At 41.0% G+C, this 17947-nt stretch overlaps 1 protein-coding gene across 1 annotated transcript in view; it reads right to left on the reverse strand.

The window, feature by feature from the left end:
- dnah9 (dynein, axonemal, heavy chain 9) overlaps positions 1–17947 on the reverse strand; it is a 229109-nt gene that overhangs the window by 182782 nt on the left and 28380 nt on the right. Inside the window, exons 17-30 of the mRNA XM_034707459.1 lie at positions 17332–17528; positions 16984–17252; positions 14827–14988; positions 13984–14206; positions 13598–13764; positions 11319–11462; positions 11019–11178; positions 10466–10621; positions 9156–9288; positions 7641–7918; positions 6667–6797; positions 6454–6580; positions 5851–6003; positions 3552–3677 (exon numbers count right to left, since the gene is read on the reverse strand). Of these exons, the coding sequence (XP_034563350.1) occupies positions 3552–3677; positions 5851–6003; positions 6454–6580; positions 6667–6797; positions 7641–7918; positions 9156–9288; positions 10466–10621; positions 11019–11178; positions 11319–11462; positions 13598–13764; positions 13984–14206; positions 14827–14988; positions 16984–17252; positions 17332–17528 (2426 nt within the window). The remainder of the gene's footprint in view (positions 1–3551; positions 3678–5850; positions 6004–6453; positions 6581–6666; positions 6798–7640; positions 7919–9155; positions 9289–10465; positions 10622–11018; positions 11179–11318; positions 11463–13597; positions 13765–13983; positions 14207–14826; positions 14989–16983; positions 17253–17331; positions 17529–17947) is intronic.

Consider the following 17947-nt stretch of genomic DNA (forward strand, 5'->3'; position numbering starts at 1 on the left):
CATTTTAAAATCTGACTCGTCCAGCTGCACAGGAACTGACAGGAGACATACTTATGTGCAACTGGATATAAAATGAGCATAAAGGGACAGTTTTTAACAGAGGAGTAGTCTTACTGAGGATTCTGCACCTGTTTTCATTAGGTGCCTTATGTTCCAAAACATGTGAGCTGTATTTCGGGAGTGGGTGCTGAAGGCTGAAGTTGCACACAATAAACATTTGCACGAAAGGAAAAAAATGTTCCCCTGCTGGATTTAATAACACACAAAAATTGTGTCTTAGGAAACTAGAATCTACAAACACAATATCTGATCCCGGTAAAACAAAAAGAGTGGGAGGGTTTTGTTTTTAGTGTTCATGAAATTTGAACGTGATAATATTCCGAAAACAATGAATACCTCTTGGAATGATAGTCTACTTCTCTATTGTTAGCAATAAATAAAAAAAATCAGGCCTAGGCTTTATTTCCCGTTCCAGATTAGCAACTTAAGAAGCCACAGTGTGCCAGATCAAAGGTGATGTGAGATTCACTCCTCCAGATGCGTACGTGAAGTTTTCTGAAATAACAACATCAGGATGCAGATGAGTTAAAAGTGAAAAGTCAAGCTTTGTCAGGTCTTTCCACAAGAGACGGCAAAAGGTACATTTCAAATGTTTGTTTGTTGAATGGAGGTGGGATCCATAATTTCTGATGCATTCAAGGAAGTCAGGAAATCTAAACATTGATTGTCTTTAGTGACTCAGCATCAAACAGATTTGTGTCTCAGTGTAAATGTTTGATCTAGAACAGATTGTGAGCTGTTCTTCATGCAGATATCTGTTTATAGAGAGAGATAAATCTCCTCAGATTACCAACGACGGGAGCCGGGATGTCATTGGATTGTTTTCCTCCTGCTTTTGCTCTCCATACAGACTGTTTTTCCTACAGACACCAAAGCCTGCTGACACCTGGTTGGTAAATACTGCTCACACAACAAACAAGAACCAGAACACTTCCATTACTAAAATACAGAGTCTATCTTTTTATGTAGAATCTTTAAGTATAAATCAGACTGAAATATTTTGATTGATGATTCATCTTTTCTTGGGTTGAACTGGAAACAGTAAATGCCTTGTCACTGAAATCACCCTGATATCATGTCTTTTTAAAGCTGAGTGATCTCATAGACACCCCACCTCTGATCTGCTCCTCTGAGCTCTCCTTCACTTGCAGAGAGTGTCTGGAGGGCAGAACCAGGATCGGTCCAGGACCTGACTACAAAATAAGCTGCTGCCTCGATAAACAGCTGCTGAATACATACAGAGGGAACACATGCGTCTGCACAAAGCTAGTTTCTTATTAAATGTGGCCTTCAGCAGCAACATTCTTACACTGTTGACTTCAGTAATGATTCATGTTCTCATCATAAATAATTAATCTGCAGTCAATGAAAAAATAGTACACTGCATTTCTAAAAGACTCACCTTGACTCTGTTGCTCACATAAATAACTAAAGAGTGATTCAGCACTCTTTTTTTACCTGTGCTATATTTAAGTAAACACTTATGATGGAGTTGATTTCAAATTCCTAGATCAATTTTAGAAACTGCTGTGTTCCCTGGGCAGATATTTAAGCCTTGTACCACGTCAAATGAAACATTTCAGTATCTTTTTTTAAATTCTGGCCCTAATTTTACATATTTCAGTTTGCAGCAGTGAAACAGAGTGTAATGACTGCAACGGAAACCTTTATTTCATATGTTCAGTGTGTCCAATAAAAGGTCTTGTTTTAGGCATGGGTCTGTACAAGATCCTGACGGTATGATGACCTGAAACAAAAATATCGAGGTACTGGGTATCAAGATTGCAGCTCTAAAATGTGTTATTTTAGCAGCCTGAGCACCAAATGTTATATCAAAATAAAACTCTAAATGCCCTGAAAAAGACACCCAGTGCAGTCTTTCCTCTCTGTGTACTCACATGCTGCTTGTCAGACTCTATCGTCCCTGGAGACAGCTCTACAAAAATCTAAACAGACTCACTAACAGGCTAACAAACATATCATCTCACAGTTTCTCTGTTACATGCACATTCACTAACCTATCACAAAGGACTGGTGGTGCTGACACAGAGCTGTACCGTGATGACCTGAAAGTTTTAGCTTTCAGTTCATCTTGGAGGGAGGGACAACTCATACTGTAGAATTGATATGACGGAAAATGTAAGTGGGTTTGGAAACCGTGACTTTTTCAGACAAAGGTATACCTCAGAACTGATAACCAGCACATGCGTACTGGTTTTTGTCTCTGACAGGTTCAGATTGTTTTTTTAAGTGTCTGACACCATCACAGAAGGGATCCCTACAGAGATAGAGGTATGTCCACCTCTGTCACAGCCTGAGAGACAGACATCCCCCCCCAACAGGTGTTCTCCTCCAAGCCCATGACATGCAGGAAAGAGGCTGCAGGCTGGATTCAAACCCGGGCCACCTGCTACATGGGCACACAACTTAACCATTAGGTCTAATCTGCACACAATAAAGAATTTGGAAATTTTAAAATAGAACTTTTAGTTAAAGAGGAAGCCGACTCTCAGAAGCCGACTCTCAGAAGCCACCATCACCCCACCCCCTCCAAGGAACTGTGCGATATCCCAGCACCTGCCACTTTAAACATTTACTATACTTGCACACTTGCACACTGTACATACTCTACTGTTCATGTTTATATTGTTTAAACTGTTATGTATATTCTATTGTCTATTTTTATATAGCTTTATATTTACCCTATTGTACATTTCATACAGTGTATTTGTTTTTTTATAAAGTTAGATGTTTATTCTATTGTTTATTTTCATATAGTTAATACTTTAATCTAATTTAGTCTTATTTTTTTTAGGCATCTGGAGGACTGATCCTACTGAATTTCATTGTTACACCTTACTATGACAATAAAGATATCTCATCTTATCTTATCTTATCTCATCTCATCTCATATCATCTTATCGTATCTTATCTTATTTTATCTTATCTTATATCATCTCATCTCATCTCATCTCATCTTATCTTATCTTATCTTATCTTATCGGGAATTTTACCTGATAATTTTGTCAGACACTTAGCACAACAGTCTGAGTCTGTCAACTTGTAGTGGATACACTTTGGTCCAGCTAGCAGCCATTACAGTCTGTTTCATTGCTGTGGGCTGAAGTGACTAACTAGAAAAACTTTAAACTTTTTGTACGTGCTCGTCAATTAGACCCAAAATATGTCAAAACACAGAAAAGACCTCAGCAAAAATGTTGCCTTTAAAAACATCAAACACCTACCGTCTAGGTAGAATACATTTTATCATTATCCAAAACAGCCACATGCTTTCATGCTGTTGATAACATTCAGCAGAGTCTGTGTATGTAAAGCATTAGTGAGTGTGCTGGACTGAAATATCTGTGAGAGGAACAGGTGTGATAAAGCTGTCCATCCATCAGACGTCAAGTGAGGCTACAACTGAGAAAAATCCCCAAAGTGAGTGTGTTCAGTTAAATCTACACAAACATCCCACTGAGTCTGTTTACCTGAGCCGGGTAGTCAAACAGCCACTGATCTCGGGGTTTTTCCTCGTAGGCCATCACTGCCTCTGTCATCTCATGTCGGACTGTGGATCGCATGGTGTCCAAGACTCGGTTCAACCACACCTCAACCTTCACACAAAAAAAAACACAAAAAACAGAGACAGCACTGTGAAGATAAATGTAGGGAAACATTAAAATGTGCGTCACGTGAGCACCGACGGGCTCCCTTATCAATGGACCCTAATGAGGTCATTAATAAGCATTAGAGTGGAAGTGGAGTCATGCAAATACTATGGGACGTAATGGAAAATTAATGGATTTATGAGCTTTGATATGCAAACCCCAGGGGCTACGACAGACTCTATTTCATTTGTCTCCTTTATTGAGATGTCTACATTTGATATACGTTTTCCTCTGTTATATAAAAGGGCAGGTGAGTGAATTTCTTTATCTGTTCCATTCATCAAGTCTTAGTGAGACTGTCAGCAGTGAGTGTAATGAAGAGAATAAATGTCTTTAGCATTTATCTCATCAAAGAGAACTTGTAGCGGTACGAGTTTGGATGCTTTTCACACATTTTCAAATAAAAAAATCCTGACTTTAAGATTCAAACTTTTAGATATCAATGTTTTTTGGTTTGGGATTTATTTGCTCCTGGAATACACATTTCTGAATATTTATGATGTGACACTGCACACTTTGTGTCAGGGATAGTCAGGCTCTTCCTCAGAGAACCAAAATAAAAGATTAACTCACTGATGCTACTTATCTTCTTGTTATTTTCTACTGGCTTATAGATTTAGTTTGTTCAAAAAGCAACGCTACAAATCAATGCATGCATGTATTAAAAAAAACACAAGAATATCTATAAGGCTAATTTTCATCTGAAGCAAAGACCTCATCAAAGATGGGCATGTTAGCTCCACAAAAGTGAAGCAAAAATATTTGTAGCACCCCCTGGTGACTGACTGCAGTATAGTTCCAAAACCCTGCCTCCTCCATGTGAACAGATGGGACATGGGTCAAAGTATAAAATCCAAATACAGGTCAAATAAATGTTTGTCCAACATAGTTCATGTCATAGTTAGTTCTCATCATACTGATTTATGTCACAGTGCTCATTTTTCTGACTAGTTTATTTTCAATTAGTTATTTGATGCTATATAAAGGGCTATCCCACTTTGATTGACAGCTTTGTGAAATGGGGATCATGTCTTAAGCAACACAGTAGTCCACTGCCTTGGTTATATCGACCCTCTGGCAACGTGGACTGTTTCAGTGCAGAAGGGTACGATGGCTTTATTACAACTATTTTCTGCACTCTCCACAAAATACATGTTTCTCTGTTCTTCTTCTGACTTTTTAAACACTAACCACCTCCAAATGATCAAGCTAGTATCCAGCTTTTTATATTCCACCTATTCCCATCTTTGTTTCCATGTTGATGCTGCATACATGATTTCTTGTTGTGAGTTTTGGTTTTGCTCAGAGAGAGAGAGGCGGGGTAAAGACAGTGAAGAGAGAAATGGGCAAAGTGGGAGCTCTACAGAGAAAATGTGAACATAATCTTAACCAAACATATATGTCCATACAAACTATACTGTCTTAACGTATGTCTCGTCTGAAAATATATGGATACATCTTAAAAACTTGATAAATAACCCACTCCTACCAATTATCATGACAAACATTCAGCCTGTATAATGATTTCTTCTGTAGAAATTCTGAATTTCATTTTTAAGAGAGCAGAAAAGTTTAAAAACCCAATTATTTTTTCATCTCATTTTGTTTTTGAAAAGTTTTGCTTCGCTATCGCTTCGCTTTATTGACACAGAGGCAAAGCGTTCTGCACACGCAAAGTCCTTTCTAAAGTGACAATAAGCATCTGTTGAAAGTACACGTTTTTACAAGGTGAATAATTATTAAACTTGATCTTTTTACAACGAAGCAACAAGAATAATTTAAATAATCAGGAGTTTCAAGAAGAAGTCAAATATTAAAAGATTAAATTGTAGAAAGATGTGATTTGCATAATATGTCAAATTGATTCCTTTGTTGTTATCACCTCTTTCCTGCAAGATCACTGCTTTACTCTGATTACACAAAGATTTTATTATTATTTATTCCTGAGATAACACCCTTGTAATCTAACGACTATCGTCATAATATTAGCACCTGATTTTCAAAACCTCGTTTTTTTGCTTGGTGTGGCCTTAACACTCCACCATAAACCACCTCCTATCACTATGAACTGAAGAAAGCAGGTCATATTCAGGGACCACAGCTCATAGGTGTGTTTTACCTGTCCGGTGCAGTCACAGGTCTGATTAAAAGGGACATATTCCTCCTCTTTGCTGTACATGCCCAGACCGATCTTTGTAGGATTCCCCTCTCCATCCTCCTCAAATCTCATCTTTGCCGTGTTGTCAAACAGCTTAGACAGATGCTTCTGGACCTGAGCAAACACACACACACACACACACACACACATTTACACTCAGCTCAAAGTGTGACCGGATTTCTCTGCTGCTGTGCAAATAAATAACAATTCATTATTGTTTTTCTGAATCATTTATAGGAGGGCAGGACCCGTGTTCTGTGGCTAACTTCCTCTTAGGGAGATTTAGTGGCAAGTCCTGCTTAACTGTGATTTATTTCTGTTAGAAGGGAATGCATAAGACAATGTGGTGATGATGGAGGCTAAAACCATGAACAACAGTGCCCCTGTGTGGACACTGGAAGTACTACGGGAGTCCACACCTTCATAGCTAAATGATGCAATTTAAAAAACTGTGAAGAGCAACTTCTAGAAAGTTTCTTACATGGTGCAAAAAGCTTTAACAAACTCTGAACAGACTGAAGCATTACACTATCACACCCCTCAGGCAAAAATTAGAGGAGACACCTGGTGTGGGTTGGTCCCATTAGACAGGATGTCCAACAGATCAGCAGAGGAGATGAAGTAAAATCGAGGGAAGGCCAGGCGCTTGGTGTCCAGATACTCTGCCAGAGCTTTTTCACACAGAGCCAGCCTGCAGAGAAACACACAAGCAGTGAAATCCCCTGATAGGGGGCCCTGGTAAAGCACTAAAGAAGAAGAAACAGAAGGACCTCTCACCTGCTCTGGATATCCTCCAGTTTACCAAACAGGCCTGGTTTATTCGTGGCCTCCACCACGTTGGGTGTTTGATGCATGGCCGTTGCCAGCTCTTTGAAATCAGCATCAATCCCCTCGAAGCGCCTGGAGTCCTGCAGAGGATTTCACGAGGGAGCCCGGCCAGCAGATTAAGGTTCCCAGAAGAGAGGGGAGAGAATCAGCCGTTTAATAGCAAACATCTGGGTTTAAGCACAGTCGGATCATCGTGGGAGCAATTAAAAAGTCGAGTAATCTCAGCTCCTAAACTGTGAGTGCGAGCCAATTAATGCTGTCTTAATTAACAGCTATAAGAGTCAAGCTATCTGGGTTCATATGGCAGCAGTGACAGGGGTACGGGGTGAGACCTGCATGCATAAGAGCTCTCAGTGATGAACACCTATGGAGCTGGAATGAACTGAGTGTACACTTGAATTAAGCTACTAGGGATGTGAAAAAAATGTTCAGTTAAGAATACATGTCTTTATTTCGACAATTTTTCAATTACATCGTTAGATTCTTGAATCCTATCTTCTGGTGCTAGCTCATTGAAAAAGAACAGCTTTTCCAGACTTAAGAAAGCCCAAGAGAACGGCAGACGATGCATGCATTGTAAATAATCACGCACAGTGCCTTTCAATCAGATCTCTTCATTCTGATAAGCTCTGCAGCTCAAGTGTATGAATGAGTTATACAGAGAGCTGAAAGCTGAGGGACCATGATGATAGAAAAAGCAAATCTAAAACAGTAAATTCTTCTGGCGTGCACTAAAGAGAAAGGTGGACAGTGAAAACAAAGCAATGCCTCCTGTGAGTGTGAAAACTGATTAATATTGTTATATTATTACAACAGTGTTGCTTGAGAGACTTTCAGCTACACATTAAGAAATTTGGAGACGCTTAATTGTTGCTTTTTCTTTTTCAACTCCTTTTTTAACTATTTATTCATGAAGGCTGTACCTCCGGCAGCTGTGAGCGGATGTCCTCTGAGCCGATGAAGATGCTCTCCAGGTGAGTCCACGTCTGCTGCACCTCAAACCAGATGGAGATGACAGAGTCGGCCACAGACAGCTTGCTCTGCCATGAAGACACCTCGTCCAGGAAGTGAGCGATGTACTTGGACGACATCAGGTTCTGCAGCTGCACCTGGTTGTCCTCCAGGGTCTCGATCAGCTCCTCGTCTGAGCGCAGCAGAGGAACCTGAGTCCTGTGGTGAGGCTCGTACTTGAACTGCATACCTGGATCAAACAAACCATCAGTAGGTTATAAATAAAGACTGAATATAAGGGATTGTTGCAACCTTCAAGTTGAAAACGGAAGCCAATTCAGAGAAGATAGACAGAGGCAGAGCCAGAGCCAGATTGTATAGAAGTGTATGAGAACATTTCTAATGAGCTAACGATCTCAATCTCTAAATTCAAGCAAGCAGCAACTTCTGTGATTGCATAAACTGCAGTTCTGCAGTTGTCCACTAGAGGCTGTCTCCTGCAGTGAGTCAGTCCCCATAGAGCCCCATGTTAAAATGTTACAACAGAAATAAACATGTTAACAGCCTGGTACAAAATAGTTTGTGTCTCTATATCTCATTTCTCTATTCATGACAACTGAATGTGCTAAATTTATATACAGCTCATCTGTTTACATTTGATTAAGGATTAACGGAGGTAGAATTAGGGGCGTAGCCTCTTTGAGAGCTGCTAGCTGTATGCGAGGTGTCACTTCAGCTAATTCAGTTCCTTAACTTAACCCTTGTGGTGTTGGAACCTTTTGGAGATTTGTAAATATCAGACAAATAATCTATCTGTCTGTGTGCTTTACTGGACTGAAGGACACACTTTTTATTGTATTTCTACTCTAGGATTAATGAGAGTGCTTCTGTGTTTGTGCTCACCATAACTGCCTTGTAAGCTTGTTCTTGCGTTTTATAAATACAAAATGACTTGCACTGGAAATCATGGTCCCAATTACAGACAAGCAGAAGATAAAGAAGGGTTTGCTTTGGGATGTGGATGTCTGTGATTAATAAGACACTACAGTGCTGACCTTAAAGAATGTTTTGTAAAGCATTTGATCTTACTGAAACACTTTCTGAATAGTTAGCTTTTGCAGTAATTAAAGCTTTTTTTGCTCGCCTAAATGAGCATCCTTTCATTTAGTTTCACCTTGAAGCACAGATGCAGCCTTCTAAACGTGCTGGATTTAACTTCTGCACAAACTAATGTCTGACAAGCTGGCTTTTTATCACAATTGTAGTGTTTTTTTTGTGCTATTTTGTCCTTATTTAGCTCTTCCCTTCTTCAAGACTTATCTTACATTATCGCTACACCATCATGAAGCTTGTTGTTTGTATTTTGTCATCTGTCGCAGTGTTTTCTGTGTTTTTCACTGTTTGTCTTTAATGTCACTATTTTATCCTGTTATTTCCCCAACAAGAGAAATGTAACTCCAGACAGTCAGAGTGTCCCCTTCCTGTACCTGTCCAGGTGGAGTTGAGCTCCGAGAGCACTTTCTCCATCCCCATCTCTTTCACAGCTTTGTCCACGATCCCTCTGACCTCGTCCTCGAAGCAGTGCAGGTTCAGCTGCAGCAGGTCGGCCAGAGTCGTCTCCTGCTCATACAAAACCTCATCAGTACTCTACCCACAATTCAAATAACCTCCATTACATTACATGATAGTGTTTCTGACACACTAATGCTAAGGTCCTGCTGCTCTCACTTTAGAGTCATTAATGTAGAAAGCTGCTATTACAATCAGACTGTAGCGCTCTACTGACACAGACTTTACACCTGCTGTTCCAATCAAACCTGCATCACCTACAGGCGACACAAGTCAGAGCTTCTGCCTTTTTTAAATGAGCCCCCTGCAGTCAAAGAGGATTACTGCAGCAGAAACACATACAGCTTGCAGGGGGAAGTCTCAGAAGATCCATGTTATACCACACACAGCTACACGCTGGTACAGCAAGGAATATTCAAGAAATTATACAAATAACACACAAACATGAGCATGTGATCTTTGCTGGATTGATTGCACTCTCATCATTTTTCTCATTGGGCACATTAACGTTTAAAGCACAGTGGCTTTCATAGCCATACTTTAAAAGTATAGTGTCTCCTAAGCTTCAAATAAGTTCAACCACATAAATAAAGAGTTGAAAACTTTATGTTCTAAGGCTATGCTGCAGTATAAAGACAGGAAGTAGTCATATGTTTTATTATCAGGCAGACCAGCCTGAAACGAGTGATGGGTCATAAAGGGATGAAGTCTCTACAGCTGCTGCTCTTTACCTCCAACAGTTGCTGCTCTTCCTACAGGTGACCTATGTTAACAGGTAGTAAACAGCAAACCAGCGAGTTTACAGTGTATTATAACACTTGTTCTATGAGACCAATTTATTCTTTGTAATAACTTTTGTACAAACTAAACAGCTGCAGCGGTACAAAGAGAACAAACAAGTCCAGTGAGGGTACAGACTGAGCTGAGGAACAAAATAAGAAATTAATTGGAGGAAACTGCAGAGTGTGTGTGTGTGTGTGTGTGTGTGTGTGTGTGTGTGTGTGTGTGTGTGTGTGTGTGTGTGTGTGTGTGTGTGTGTGTGTGTGTGTGTGTGTGTGTGTGTGTGTGTGTGTGTTCCCTTAGATCACAGGCACATTATTAACACTGCAGCTTGTTTAAGGAGAAAATGGAAATTACAGCAGGACTAGAGCTTGTTAATTCACCCAAAGTGATGATCAGAACTATATCAGAAGTTTTAATATCTCATTTGTAGAATAAAACCACAGACCTGGTCCATGGTGAAGCGGACTCCGGTAGCAGCCATCAGCTGGTGCCAGTGCCGGGCTCGTATGGCCGGGTTCTGGAGCTCTGCCACGGCCCGCAGGGAGATGAGGAGGTTCTTTACTCTGCTGTCCAAACCTGTGAAGGCATCCCAGGCTCTGACCTATCATACAAGACCAGGAGTCACAACAAAGATCTCTGACGGAGACGAGGGAGCTCCGAGTTTCATTTAAATTATTCCAGTCGAACTGACATTTGTGCATTCAAAAACAGGAGGTGCATCACAGCCTCAGAAGCTCCCAGTGCAGCTGGTGCTTAAGCTAGCTGAGAGTTTCCTGAATATTTCCTGCTGTGTGTCACATCAGCTCACTGACTTTTTACAGAAGTGTGCCAAGAGGGTGGCAGGAACAATTATTGATAAAGTCAAGATGACAATTTCTGCTTTTTGCAGGCTGCTATACATGTTGTGGCGTTTTGTGCAAATGTGAACTCAGCCTTATATAAATCAAACAAGAGAAAAAGACTGTTGGATGAAGAGTTACCGTTGTGTCCTCCCTCACCTCTTTATCCAGCCCTCGTATATCTTTAGAGAAGCGTTTGCACTCCAGCTCCATGTCCTCAACATGGATCTCTCTCCAGGGAGTCGTCCTCCACGCCGCCATGCTGGACTCCACCACAGTGATCATGTCCCACAGCTCCTTTAGTAGCCCCACCTCACGCCTTAGGGATGAAGAAGGGGGACAGGGTGAAATCAAGCACACTGGCTCTGAATGTGAAAGAGCCTCTCTGCTATCATGGCTCATTAGTTTGGAATTTGGCGTGAGCTGTGGGTATTTTCTCCTTCCTGCTTTGGGCTTTACCTGCATTGTCGGAGCTGTTTGTACTCGGAGACGGTGACCTCGAACAGGCTGGCGGACTCCACCAGGGAGGCCATCACTGCCTCCCGCTCCGTGATGCGCAGGTGGAATGAGTCCAACATCTGGTAGGGGCTTCCGCTGTCAAACCTGAGCCCACACCAGGCGCCATCACACACACATTTACACAGCAGAGCGGCATGAATCAGGCTGTGTTTGGGTAATGAAGGGCTGCAGGTTTGCCAAGCCTGACTTGGCTGCAGCAGAGTCTCTGGTGCTAACCGCACACTGTGACAATTAACAATGACTTTCATGACATTAATGAGAAAATAATCACCAGGTTATTAAGAGACCAATTACACACATAACTAATCTGACAATTAGACATTATGACGAAGCATCTCCACCTATGAATTAATTATCATTGTGTTAAGATTCAATTAGCCCTGTCGGATGTGAGATAACTCTACTCTGACATCAGAGAGGAGGCAGAGAGGTGACGCTCTTATCTGTTCAAAGGGGCTCGCTCAGGGAATAGTGTTTCCTTTAATGACTCTGAAACAAAGAAATCAAATACTGACACTTTCTGAAACCTCCTCAGTGAAGCCCTGCGTGTAGCTCCAGCAGGGCTGTCAGGATAACTACCTCACTAGTTAGAATCAAACAGCACTGATGCTTGTTTTGATACAACAGCACAGAAACCTGGGTAACTGTCTTGTTTCTGATGATCTCCCTGCACACAGGTCACTGGAAACATACTAGCATCTGACACACTGTCTACAGTAATAAAAGGATGAATAGATATTATTTTCCTGAATGATATTGGGCAGACACGAATGAAAATATTCCCTCTAAATGTTCACGTCTAGTACGGTTGAAGTTTGTGTCTGTATGCAGAGAATCTGCTCTCTGCCTTCCTGTTGGCTGATTTCCTTGTTATTTTGTTATTTATTTGTTGAGACATTTCTGGATGTCAGATATTTGGCATAATAACCTCTCTGAAAAGGTATCTCTGTCTCTCCTCCGTCCATCTGCACCAGACATGAAGCTAACTTGCGCATCCTTATGAGACACCAAAGGGACTTAACAAAACGTTGGTATTTGCAGATCTGTGAGTTAAAACAGTCTGTGATGTAGAGGCTGTGTGAGAGCTGGGGGTGTAACAGAGGACAGAGCAGAGAAGAGAGCAGCTCCTTCATGCAGTGGTATGAATGTGCTCAGAGAGCTTTTTACGTTCAATCTGTGTCCGCCATTGAAAAGACATTGGACACTAAAAGTAAAACTTGTTTTCATCCTCTATTGTAAGACACTGATTAATCGTCTATCACACAACTTTGAGTTGTGTTTTTCAGTTGCATCTCATATATTTTGCAGCTAATATGATTGAATACAGTGAATCACAGTCACCAATGACAAACTCAAGAGTTGGAGAGTGTGGCAGGCTACACTCTGTATCTTCAGTGTGTTTTTAATCATTCCTTTATTGTAACATATCACTTTAGTCAATGTATTTAAACATAACTTGAATGACTTATCTTTATGTTTAAAATAAATTAAAGTTTTTAGGAGAGGAAAAAAAAAGGCTTTAGTGTTTTGAAGCATTGTTTGGTCACTTTCTGATGTCTTATTTGATTATTTTCTGAACAAAAAGCTTCTTTAACTTGAAGAGTTTGAGAATAAAACTAAAAACATGTCTTTATCTTTTTAAAGACAGATGATTCTCTGGAACTGATCACTTTATCCCACTGAAACTTCTTTCACTTTAGTTCAGTGCAGGCCCTCATCTTAAAACAATCCTCTAAAATGTCAGCAATGCAAATTTTTTTTCTCAAGAGAGGAACAAGTGACGGGGAGGTAAGAGAGGAGGAACAAGAGGCGAAGGAGAGGCCAACTGCAAGGAGGTTTGCCCTCTTCTGTTGTCTGGTTCTCTGTCAGGAACACTGTCTCAGATTTCTTATGGTAAGAGATAATAAAGTAAATTTCCCTCCTCCTGATTACACATGCAAATGTGCATTAACCCTTTAACTGTGCGTTAGAGTTGTTCCACCAGCACTGACGTTTCTAATTGTGCTTACTGAGACATCATTTCTTGAATCAGCTTCAAATGCTTCAGAAGTCAGAGTTTCTATTTCAGATCATTTGAAAAAGGATCATGTAAACACTAACGTCACGCTGTCTGATGCATTAAACACCAATCATTTAGTGGAAGTATTCTCCTTCTAAATATACTTACTTCTTCTGAAGGACAGAGAGAAGTTACAGCAAAGTGCAAAGTGTTTTTCTACCTGAAGGGCCCGTTTTTGCGAAAGTGCTCCCTGAAGGTGTGCTGCTCCACATCGAAGGACGCACACTTTCTCCTCAGGTTTGTCACCTCGATGGCCTGAAGAGGAGCGACCTGCTGCTTGACCAACACGGCCTGCTTCCTCACGTTGTTCCACTTCTCCGGCAGCTCCTGGAGCACGGACAGGTAGACAGATAGAGGTGGAAGGAGAGGAAGATTAAAAGAAGGCAGGAGTGACAGATGATGAATTGGGAGGATGAGGAGCAGAGGACAGAGATGAGCGATCAAAAAAAAGAAAAGTAAAGTAAAAGTGTAAGAAATGGTTCTGCTGCAGGTGTAAGAAAAGAAGCAGGTAAAAATAATGTGAAATAAGTGAGCCTGAGTCCAAACCTCCAGCTGTTTGTAGACCACGTCAGGCAGCTCCTGCTCGTACACCTTCAGCAGAGCGATGGTTTGCTGCAGCGGCTCAAACATGGCGTCTGTGGTACTTTGTCTTTCCTTTACAGCCAGCAGGTGACCCATGACCCCCACCAGGCCACCGTAGTCTCCCTCCTCCACCCGCTGGCTCAGGCCTGCCTCAGCCACGCTGATGAACTGCTGCAGATCTGACAGACTGCAGACGCACAGTGAGACAATGATCATTAAAAGTACATTTGCAGTCAAAATGAACCTTAATCAAGCTCAGTTATGCGTCATGAGGGATATGACTCAGCTTCTGAAACCAGATGTGTAATGTTTTCACTTCCTTTTGGGGAGCGTTCGTGAAGTGTAAGAAAATGACCACTAATGATGTAATCAAACTTAAAATCTAACTTTATTTCCTCTGGGAGAATTTTTCTTACAGCTGGGTGAAATTCAAATAAATAGAGACACATCAATCTTTTGACCTGGCACTCTTTGGGGGAGATGCTGCCGGGTATCATAAAAGAAAAAGAAAGATGATTAATAATTTAATGTAGAAAGAAAAGTTTTAAAGAAAAAAAAAGAGCTTTATAATGGTAAGAAGAAGGAAAGTGAAATATCTCTGCCTTCAACCAGTCAGTTATAAGTGGTCTCTTAAGTTCCCGACTTACATAGGGAAGACTAATTGATGAAAGTGGTGCATCAAGGGTGGTTCTACTTGCAGCTGTACTCTTGAAGCCTCATCACACAGACAGTAAGCAGATATTCAAAGTTTGGTGTCCTGAGTGGTTACCTCCCAAAGCTGAAACATTTAAAACACTGATATATTACCTGTTGGTAACGTGGTCCATGAGGTGCTGTTTGAACATGAAACTCCACTTTTTGATGATGTTGAGTAAAGAGCTCTTCATGCTCCGACCGTCCACCCTCATCCATCCGTGAAACACATGAACCGGCTCCAGAGCCTGCACCTCCTCAAAGATTTTCTCATACCTGGAGAGTAGATTTCACTCAGGTGAGATGAAGGTTAACCTAACCTGAATGCTGATTATAATAGTCATGACTCTGTAATAGATGTTCTAAGTGGAGTACTTGTGATGTTGTTTCTTTGAGTATTTTCAAATGATCAACAACCCAAAAATCTGTCCCGCTTCAGGTGTGAAGCTGTAAAAGGTAGTCGATAAAACAGAATAACTGAGAGTGAAAGTAATAACACTGTGTCATACCTCAACAAAAAGACAAACAAATAGATGTTGCTAAAAATGTAAACACAGTTTCTTAAATGTCTGGCCTCTTTGTTTTTATTGTTTTGTATGTGTTTTCTATGTCCTACAATTTGCTGCAAAACCAATTAACCTTCTGGTACAAATGCTTTTAAAGTTGAGGTCATAGTTATTTTATAAAACCAGTTAAACCAACTACTCTCTTCAGAGGTAAGTCTGCAGCTACATGCATATTGTCACCACATTTCACATAGAATGTAACATGACAGAATTACTGCATCCAAAAACCGGCAGCATGATCACCTGGACAGAGAAGGAGTTAGCTTCCTGCTACAAAGAATGAAGTCTGCCTCAGGTGAATCGGAATAATCCAGATTTGGAAACTTTTATCTTTTTCTATCCAGGATAAACCAAATCCAGCTCCCTTTCTTCATAATAAATAAAACTGGATAGGACCAATCTGATCCAAACAAAAACTGTTAAAGAAGACCAAATCAGATTACCTGAGCTCTAACTGGGACTGCGTTCTACATACTTCGCCCAGAGGAGGCGCCAAAATCAACATAACCTGAAAGATCCTCACTGCTGCTTAAAGCTGGGGTTGGTAGTCAGATTTATACACATTTTTTATTATACAGCTTAAAATGATCTTTATGTCCTGATGGCAATCAATACATAATGTGTAGTTAAAAAAGAGCGGAAAAAAGACACTATCTACAGCCGGAGTAAACCTGGGAAAACATCAACCAATCCCTGCCATCAGGAGCCAATTTATGAAACCAATCAAATCCCATCCTGCCGTTCTGCCTGCCTCCTGCGCGTACATTTCATGTTTGTTTGTGTTTTTAACTTTCACTATAATAATGTTTTGGTGTTTTCTTACTGCCGAGTGAGACATGAGTTGACATACTGCAAAACACAAACGATGTGCTGAGGACCGGTTTTGAATCAGTCACAATCATATGGTCGCAAATCAGCGGCGCTCGTTCATGTGAGCGGGGGCGTCGTTTTGGAGGAGTACCGAGGGGAGGGGTTAGATGGAGTCCTGAGGAAATATTACATTCAAATTCATGCTAGTTTTCCGTGACTTACAAACCCCAGCTTTAACATTAAATCATTAAATATTTTATGTTAAATATTGAAGCAATGGGGCGCCGTTGGCCTAGCAGTCTGAGCACGCGCCCCACATACAGAGGCAGTAGCTCTTGTTGCCAAGGTCGCAGGTTCGATTCCAGCTTTGATCATTTACTGCATGTCCTCCCCCACTCTCTACTCCCCACATTTCCTGTCTCTCTTCAGCTGTTATATCCATTAAAGGTGAAAATGCCCCAAAATATAACTTAAAAAAAATATATATATATATATATATATATATATATATATTGAAGCTATTACAAAGTTATCACAACCTACTTCAAAGTTTTCAACACTTCAGACAGGAGGTTTTATCCAGATTGAAATGACCTGATCTAATTATCATATTATCCTTTTATTCTTTTGAAAATCATTTTATCCAATCTAATAACTTACATCCCATCAGATTACTTTTGGATAACTGGGCCCAGTTTCCACATTTCTTGTAAGGAATGATTTTTACAGGATATTAAAAAAAACATCACTGAAGGAGGTTAGGTTTTCAAAATGGGTGAAATGAACTTATGACTTAAAAAAGAAACATCCATGTTAAAAACTATGCACAAGAAACAGCAGCACTCAACAGCTCAACATGTATCATGAAGTCATCTTGTTGTTTGTTTGTACTCACCCGTCCACCTGCTCTTTAAAGTTCTCCAGTGTAGGCGGGCTCTCTGAGGCGCCGTCCTCTGGGTAACCCTCTCCTCCCGTCTCCTGGCTGCTGTGAACGTGTCCATACAGCAGGAACTGACGCATGAACTCCTTCTTGTCATCCATGTACAGGTAGCTGTAACGCTCCAGGGAGTTCCTAAACTCACAGCAGGCTGACATGACGCTCTGCACGCGCTCCATGAGAAGCTGCCGCATGTCAGCCAGATCAGCCATGTCCTCCATGTCAGCCTGAGGGGGAGTTTTAATGTCCATCAGATACTTAAGATGTGTCAGTGACAGGTTATAGGTGTTTAAGCAGTGACAGTACCTGGTAGTGGGGGAAGGGGTTGTGCTGGGCAAGGCGTGGAACCAGTGAGGAGATCCTGAACACGTCATTGATGAAGCTCTCCACCAGCTCAAAGAAACTGTCTCCTGCTCCAAACTCCAGAGACGGAGTGAACACCATGTCAGGAACCTTCAGGACCAGCTGGGCCTCGAATAGAGGAGCAGCAGCCGCTCTCTGGTCTGTATACAAAAAGCACAAAATGAAACTAAATGAAAACACTGCACGGGTAAACCAGACTGATTTGTCATCATGTGTTAGATTTGAAACCACAGGGAGGGAGTTTTGCAAAGCCTCTAAAGGATGATTGTTCTGCCATTACAGCTGTCCCCTGAATATCTCCTGGTCAGTTGATTGGCTCGAAATGTTTCAGATAAAAAAATAAAGACTTCATGAACTCAGACATGAAGTAGAAAAAGATGAAAAGTAGAAAACGAACATGTTAAATAAGGAGAAGAAGTAGCTGTCTGGCAACAATCCATCACATCGTGAACCACATGTCAGTCCAAACTGGTTGACTAAACTCCTGCCAGCATCCCGTCTGGACCTAATTCATGCCGACTGATAACACAGACGGAAATCCAGCAGACATCAAACCTCC

Source organism: Notolabrus celidotus, chromosome 18 (genome assembly GCF_009762535.1).
Source record: "Notolabrus celidotus isolate fNotCel1 chromosome 18, fNotCel1.pri, whole genome shotgun sequence".
Lineage (NCBI taxonomy): Eukaryota > Metazoa > Chordata > Actinopteri > Labriformes > Labridae > Notolabrus > Notolabrus celidotus.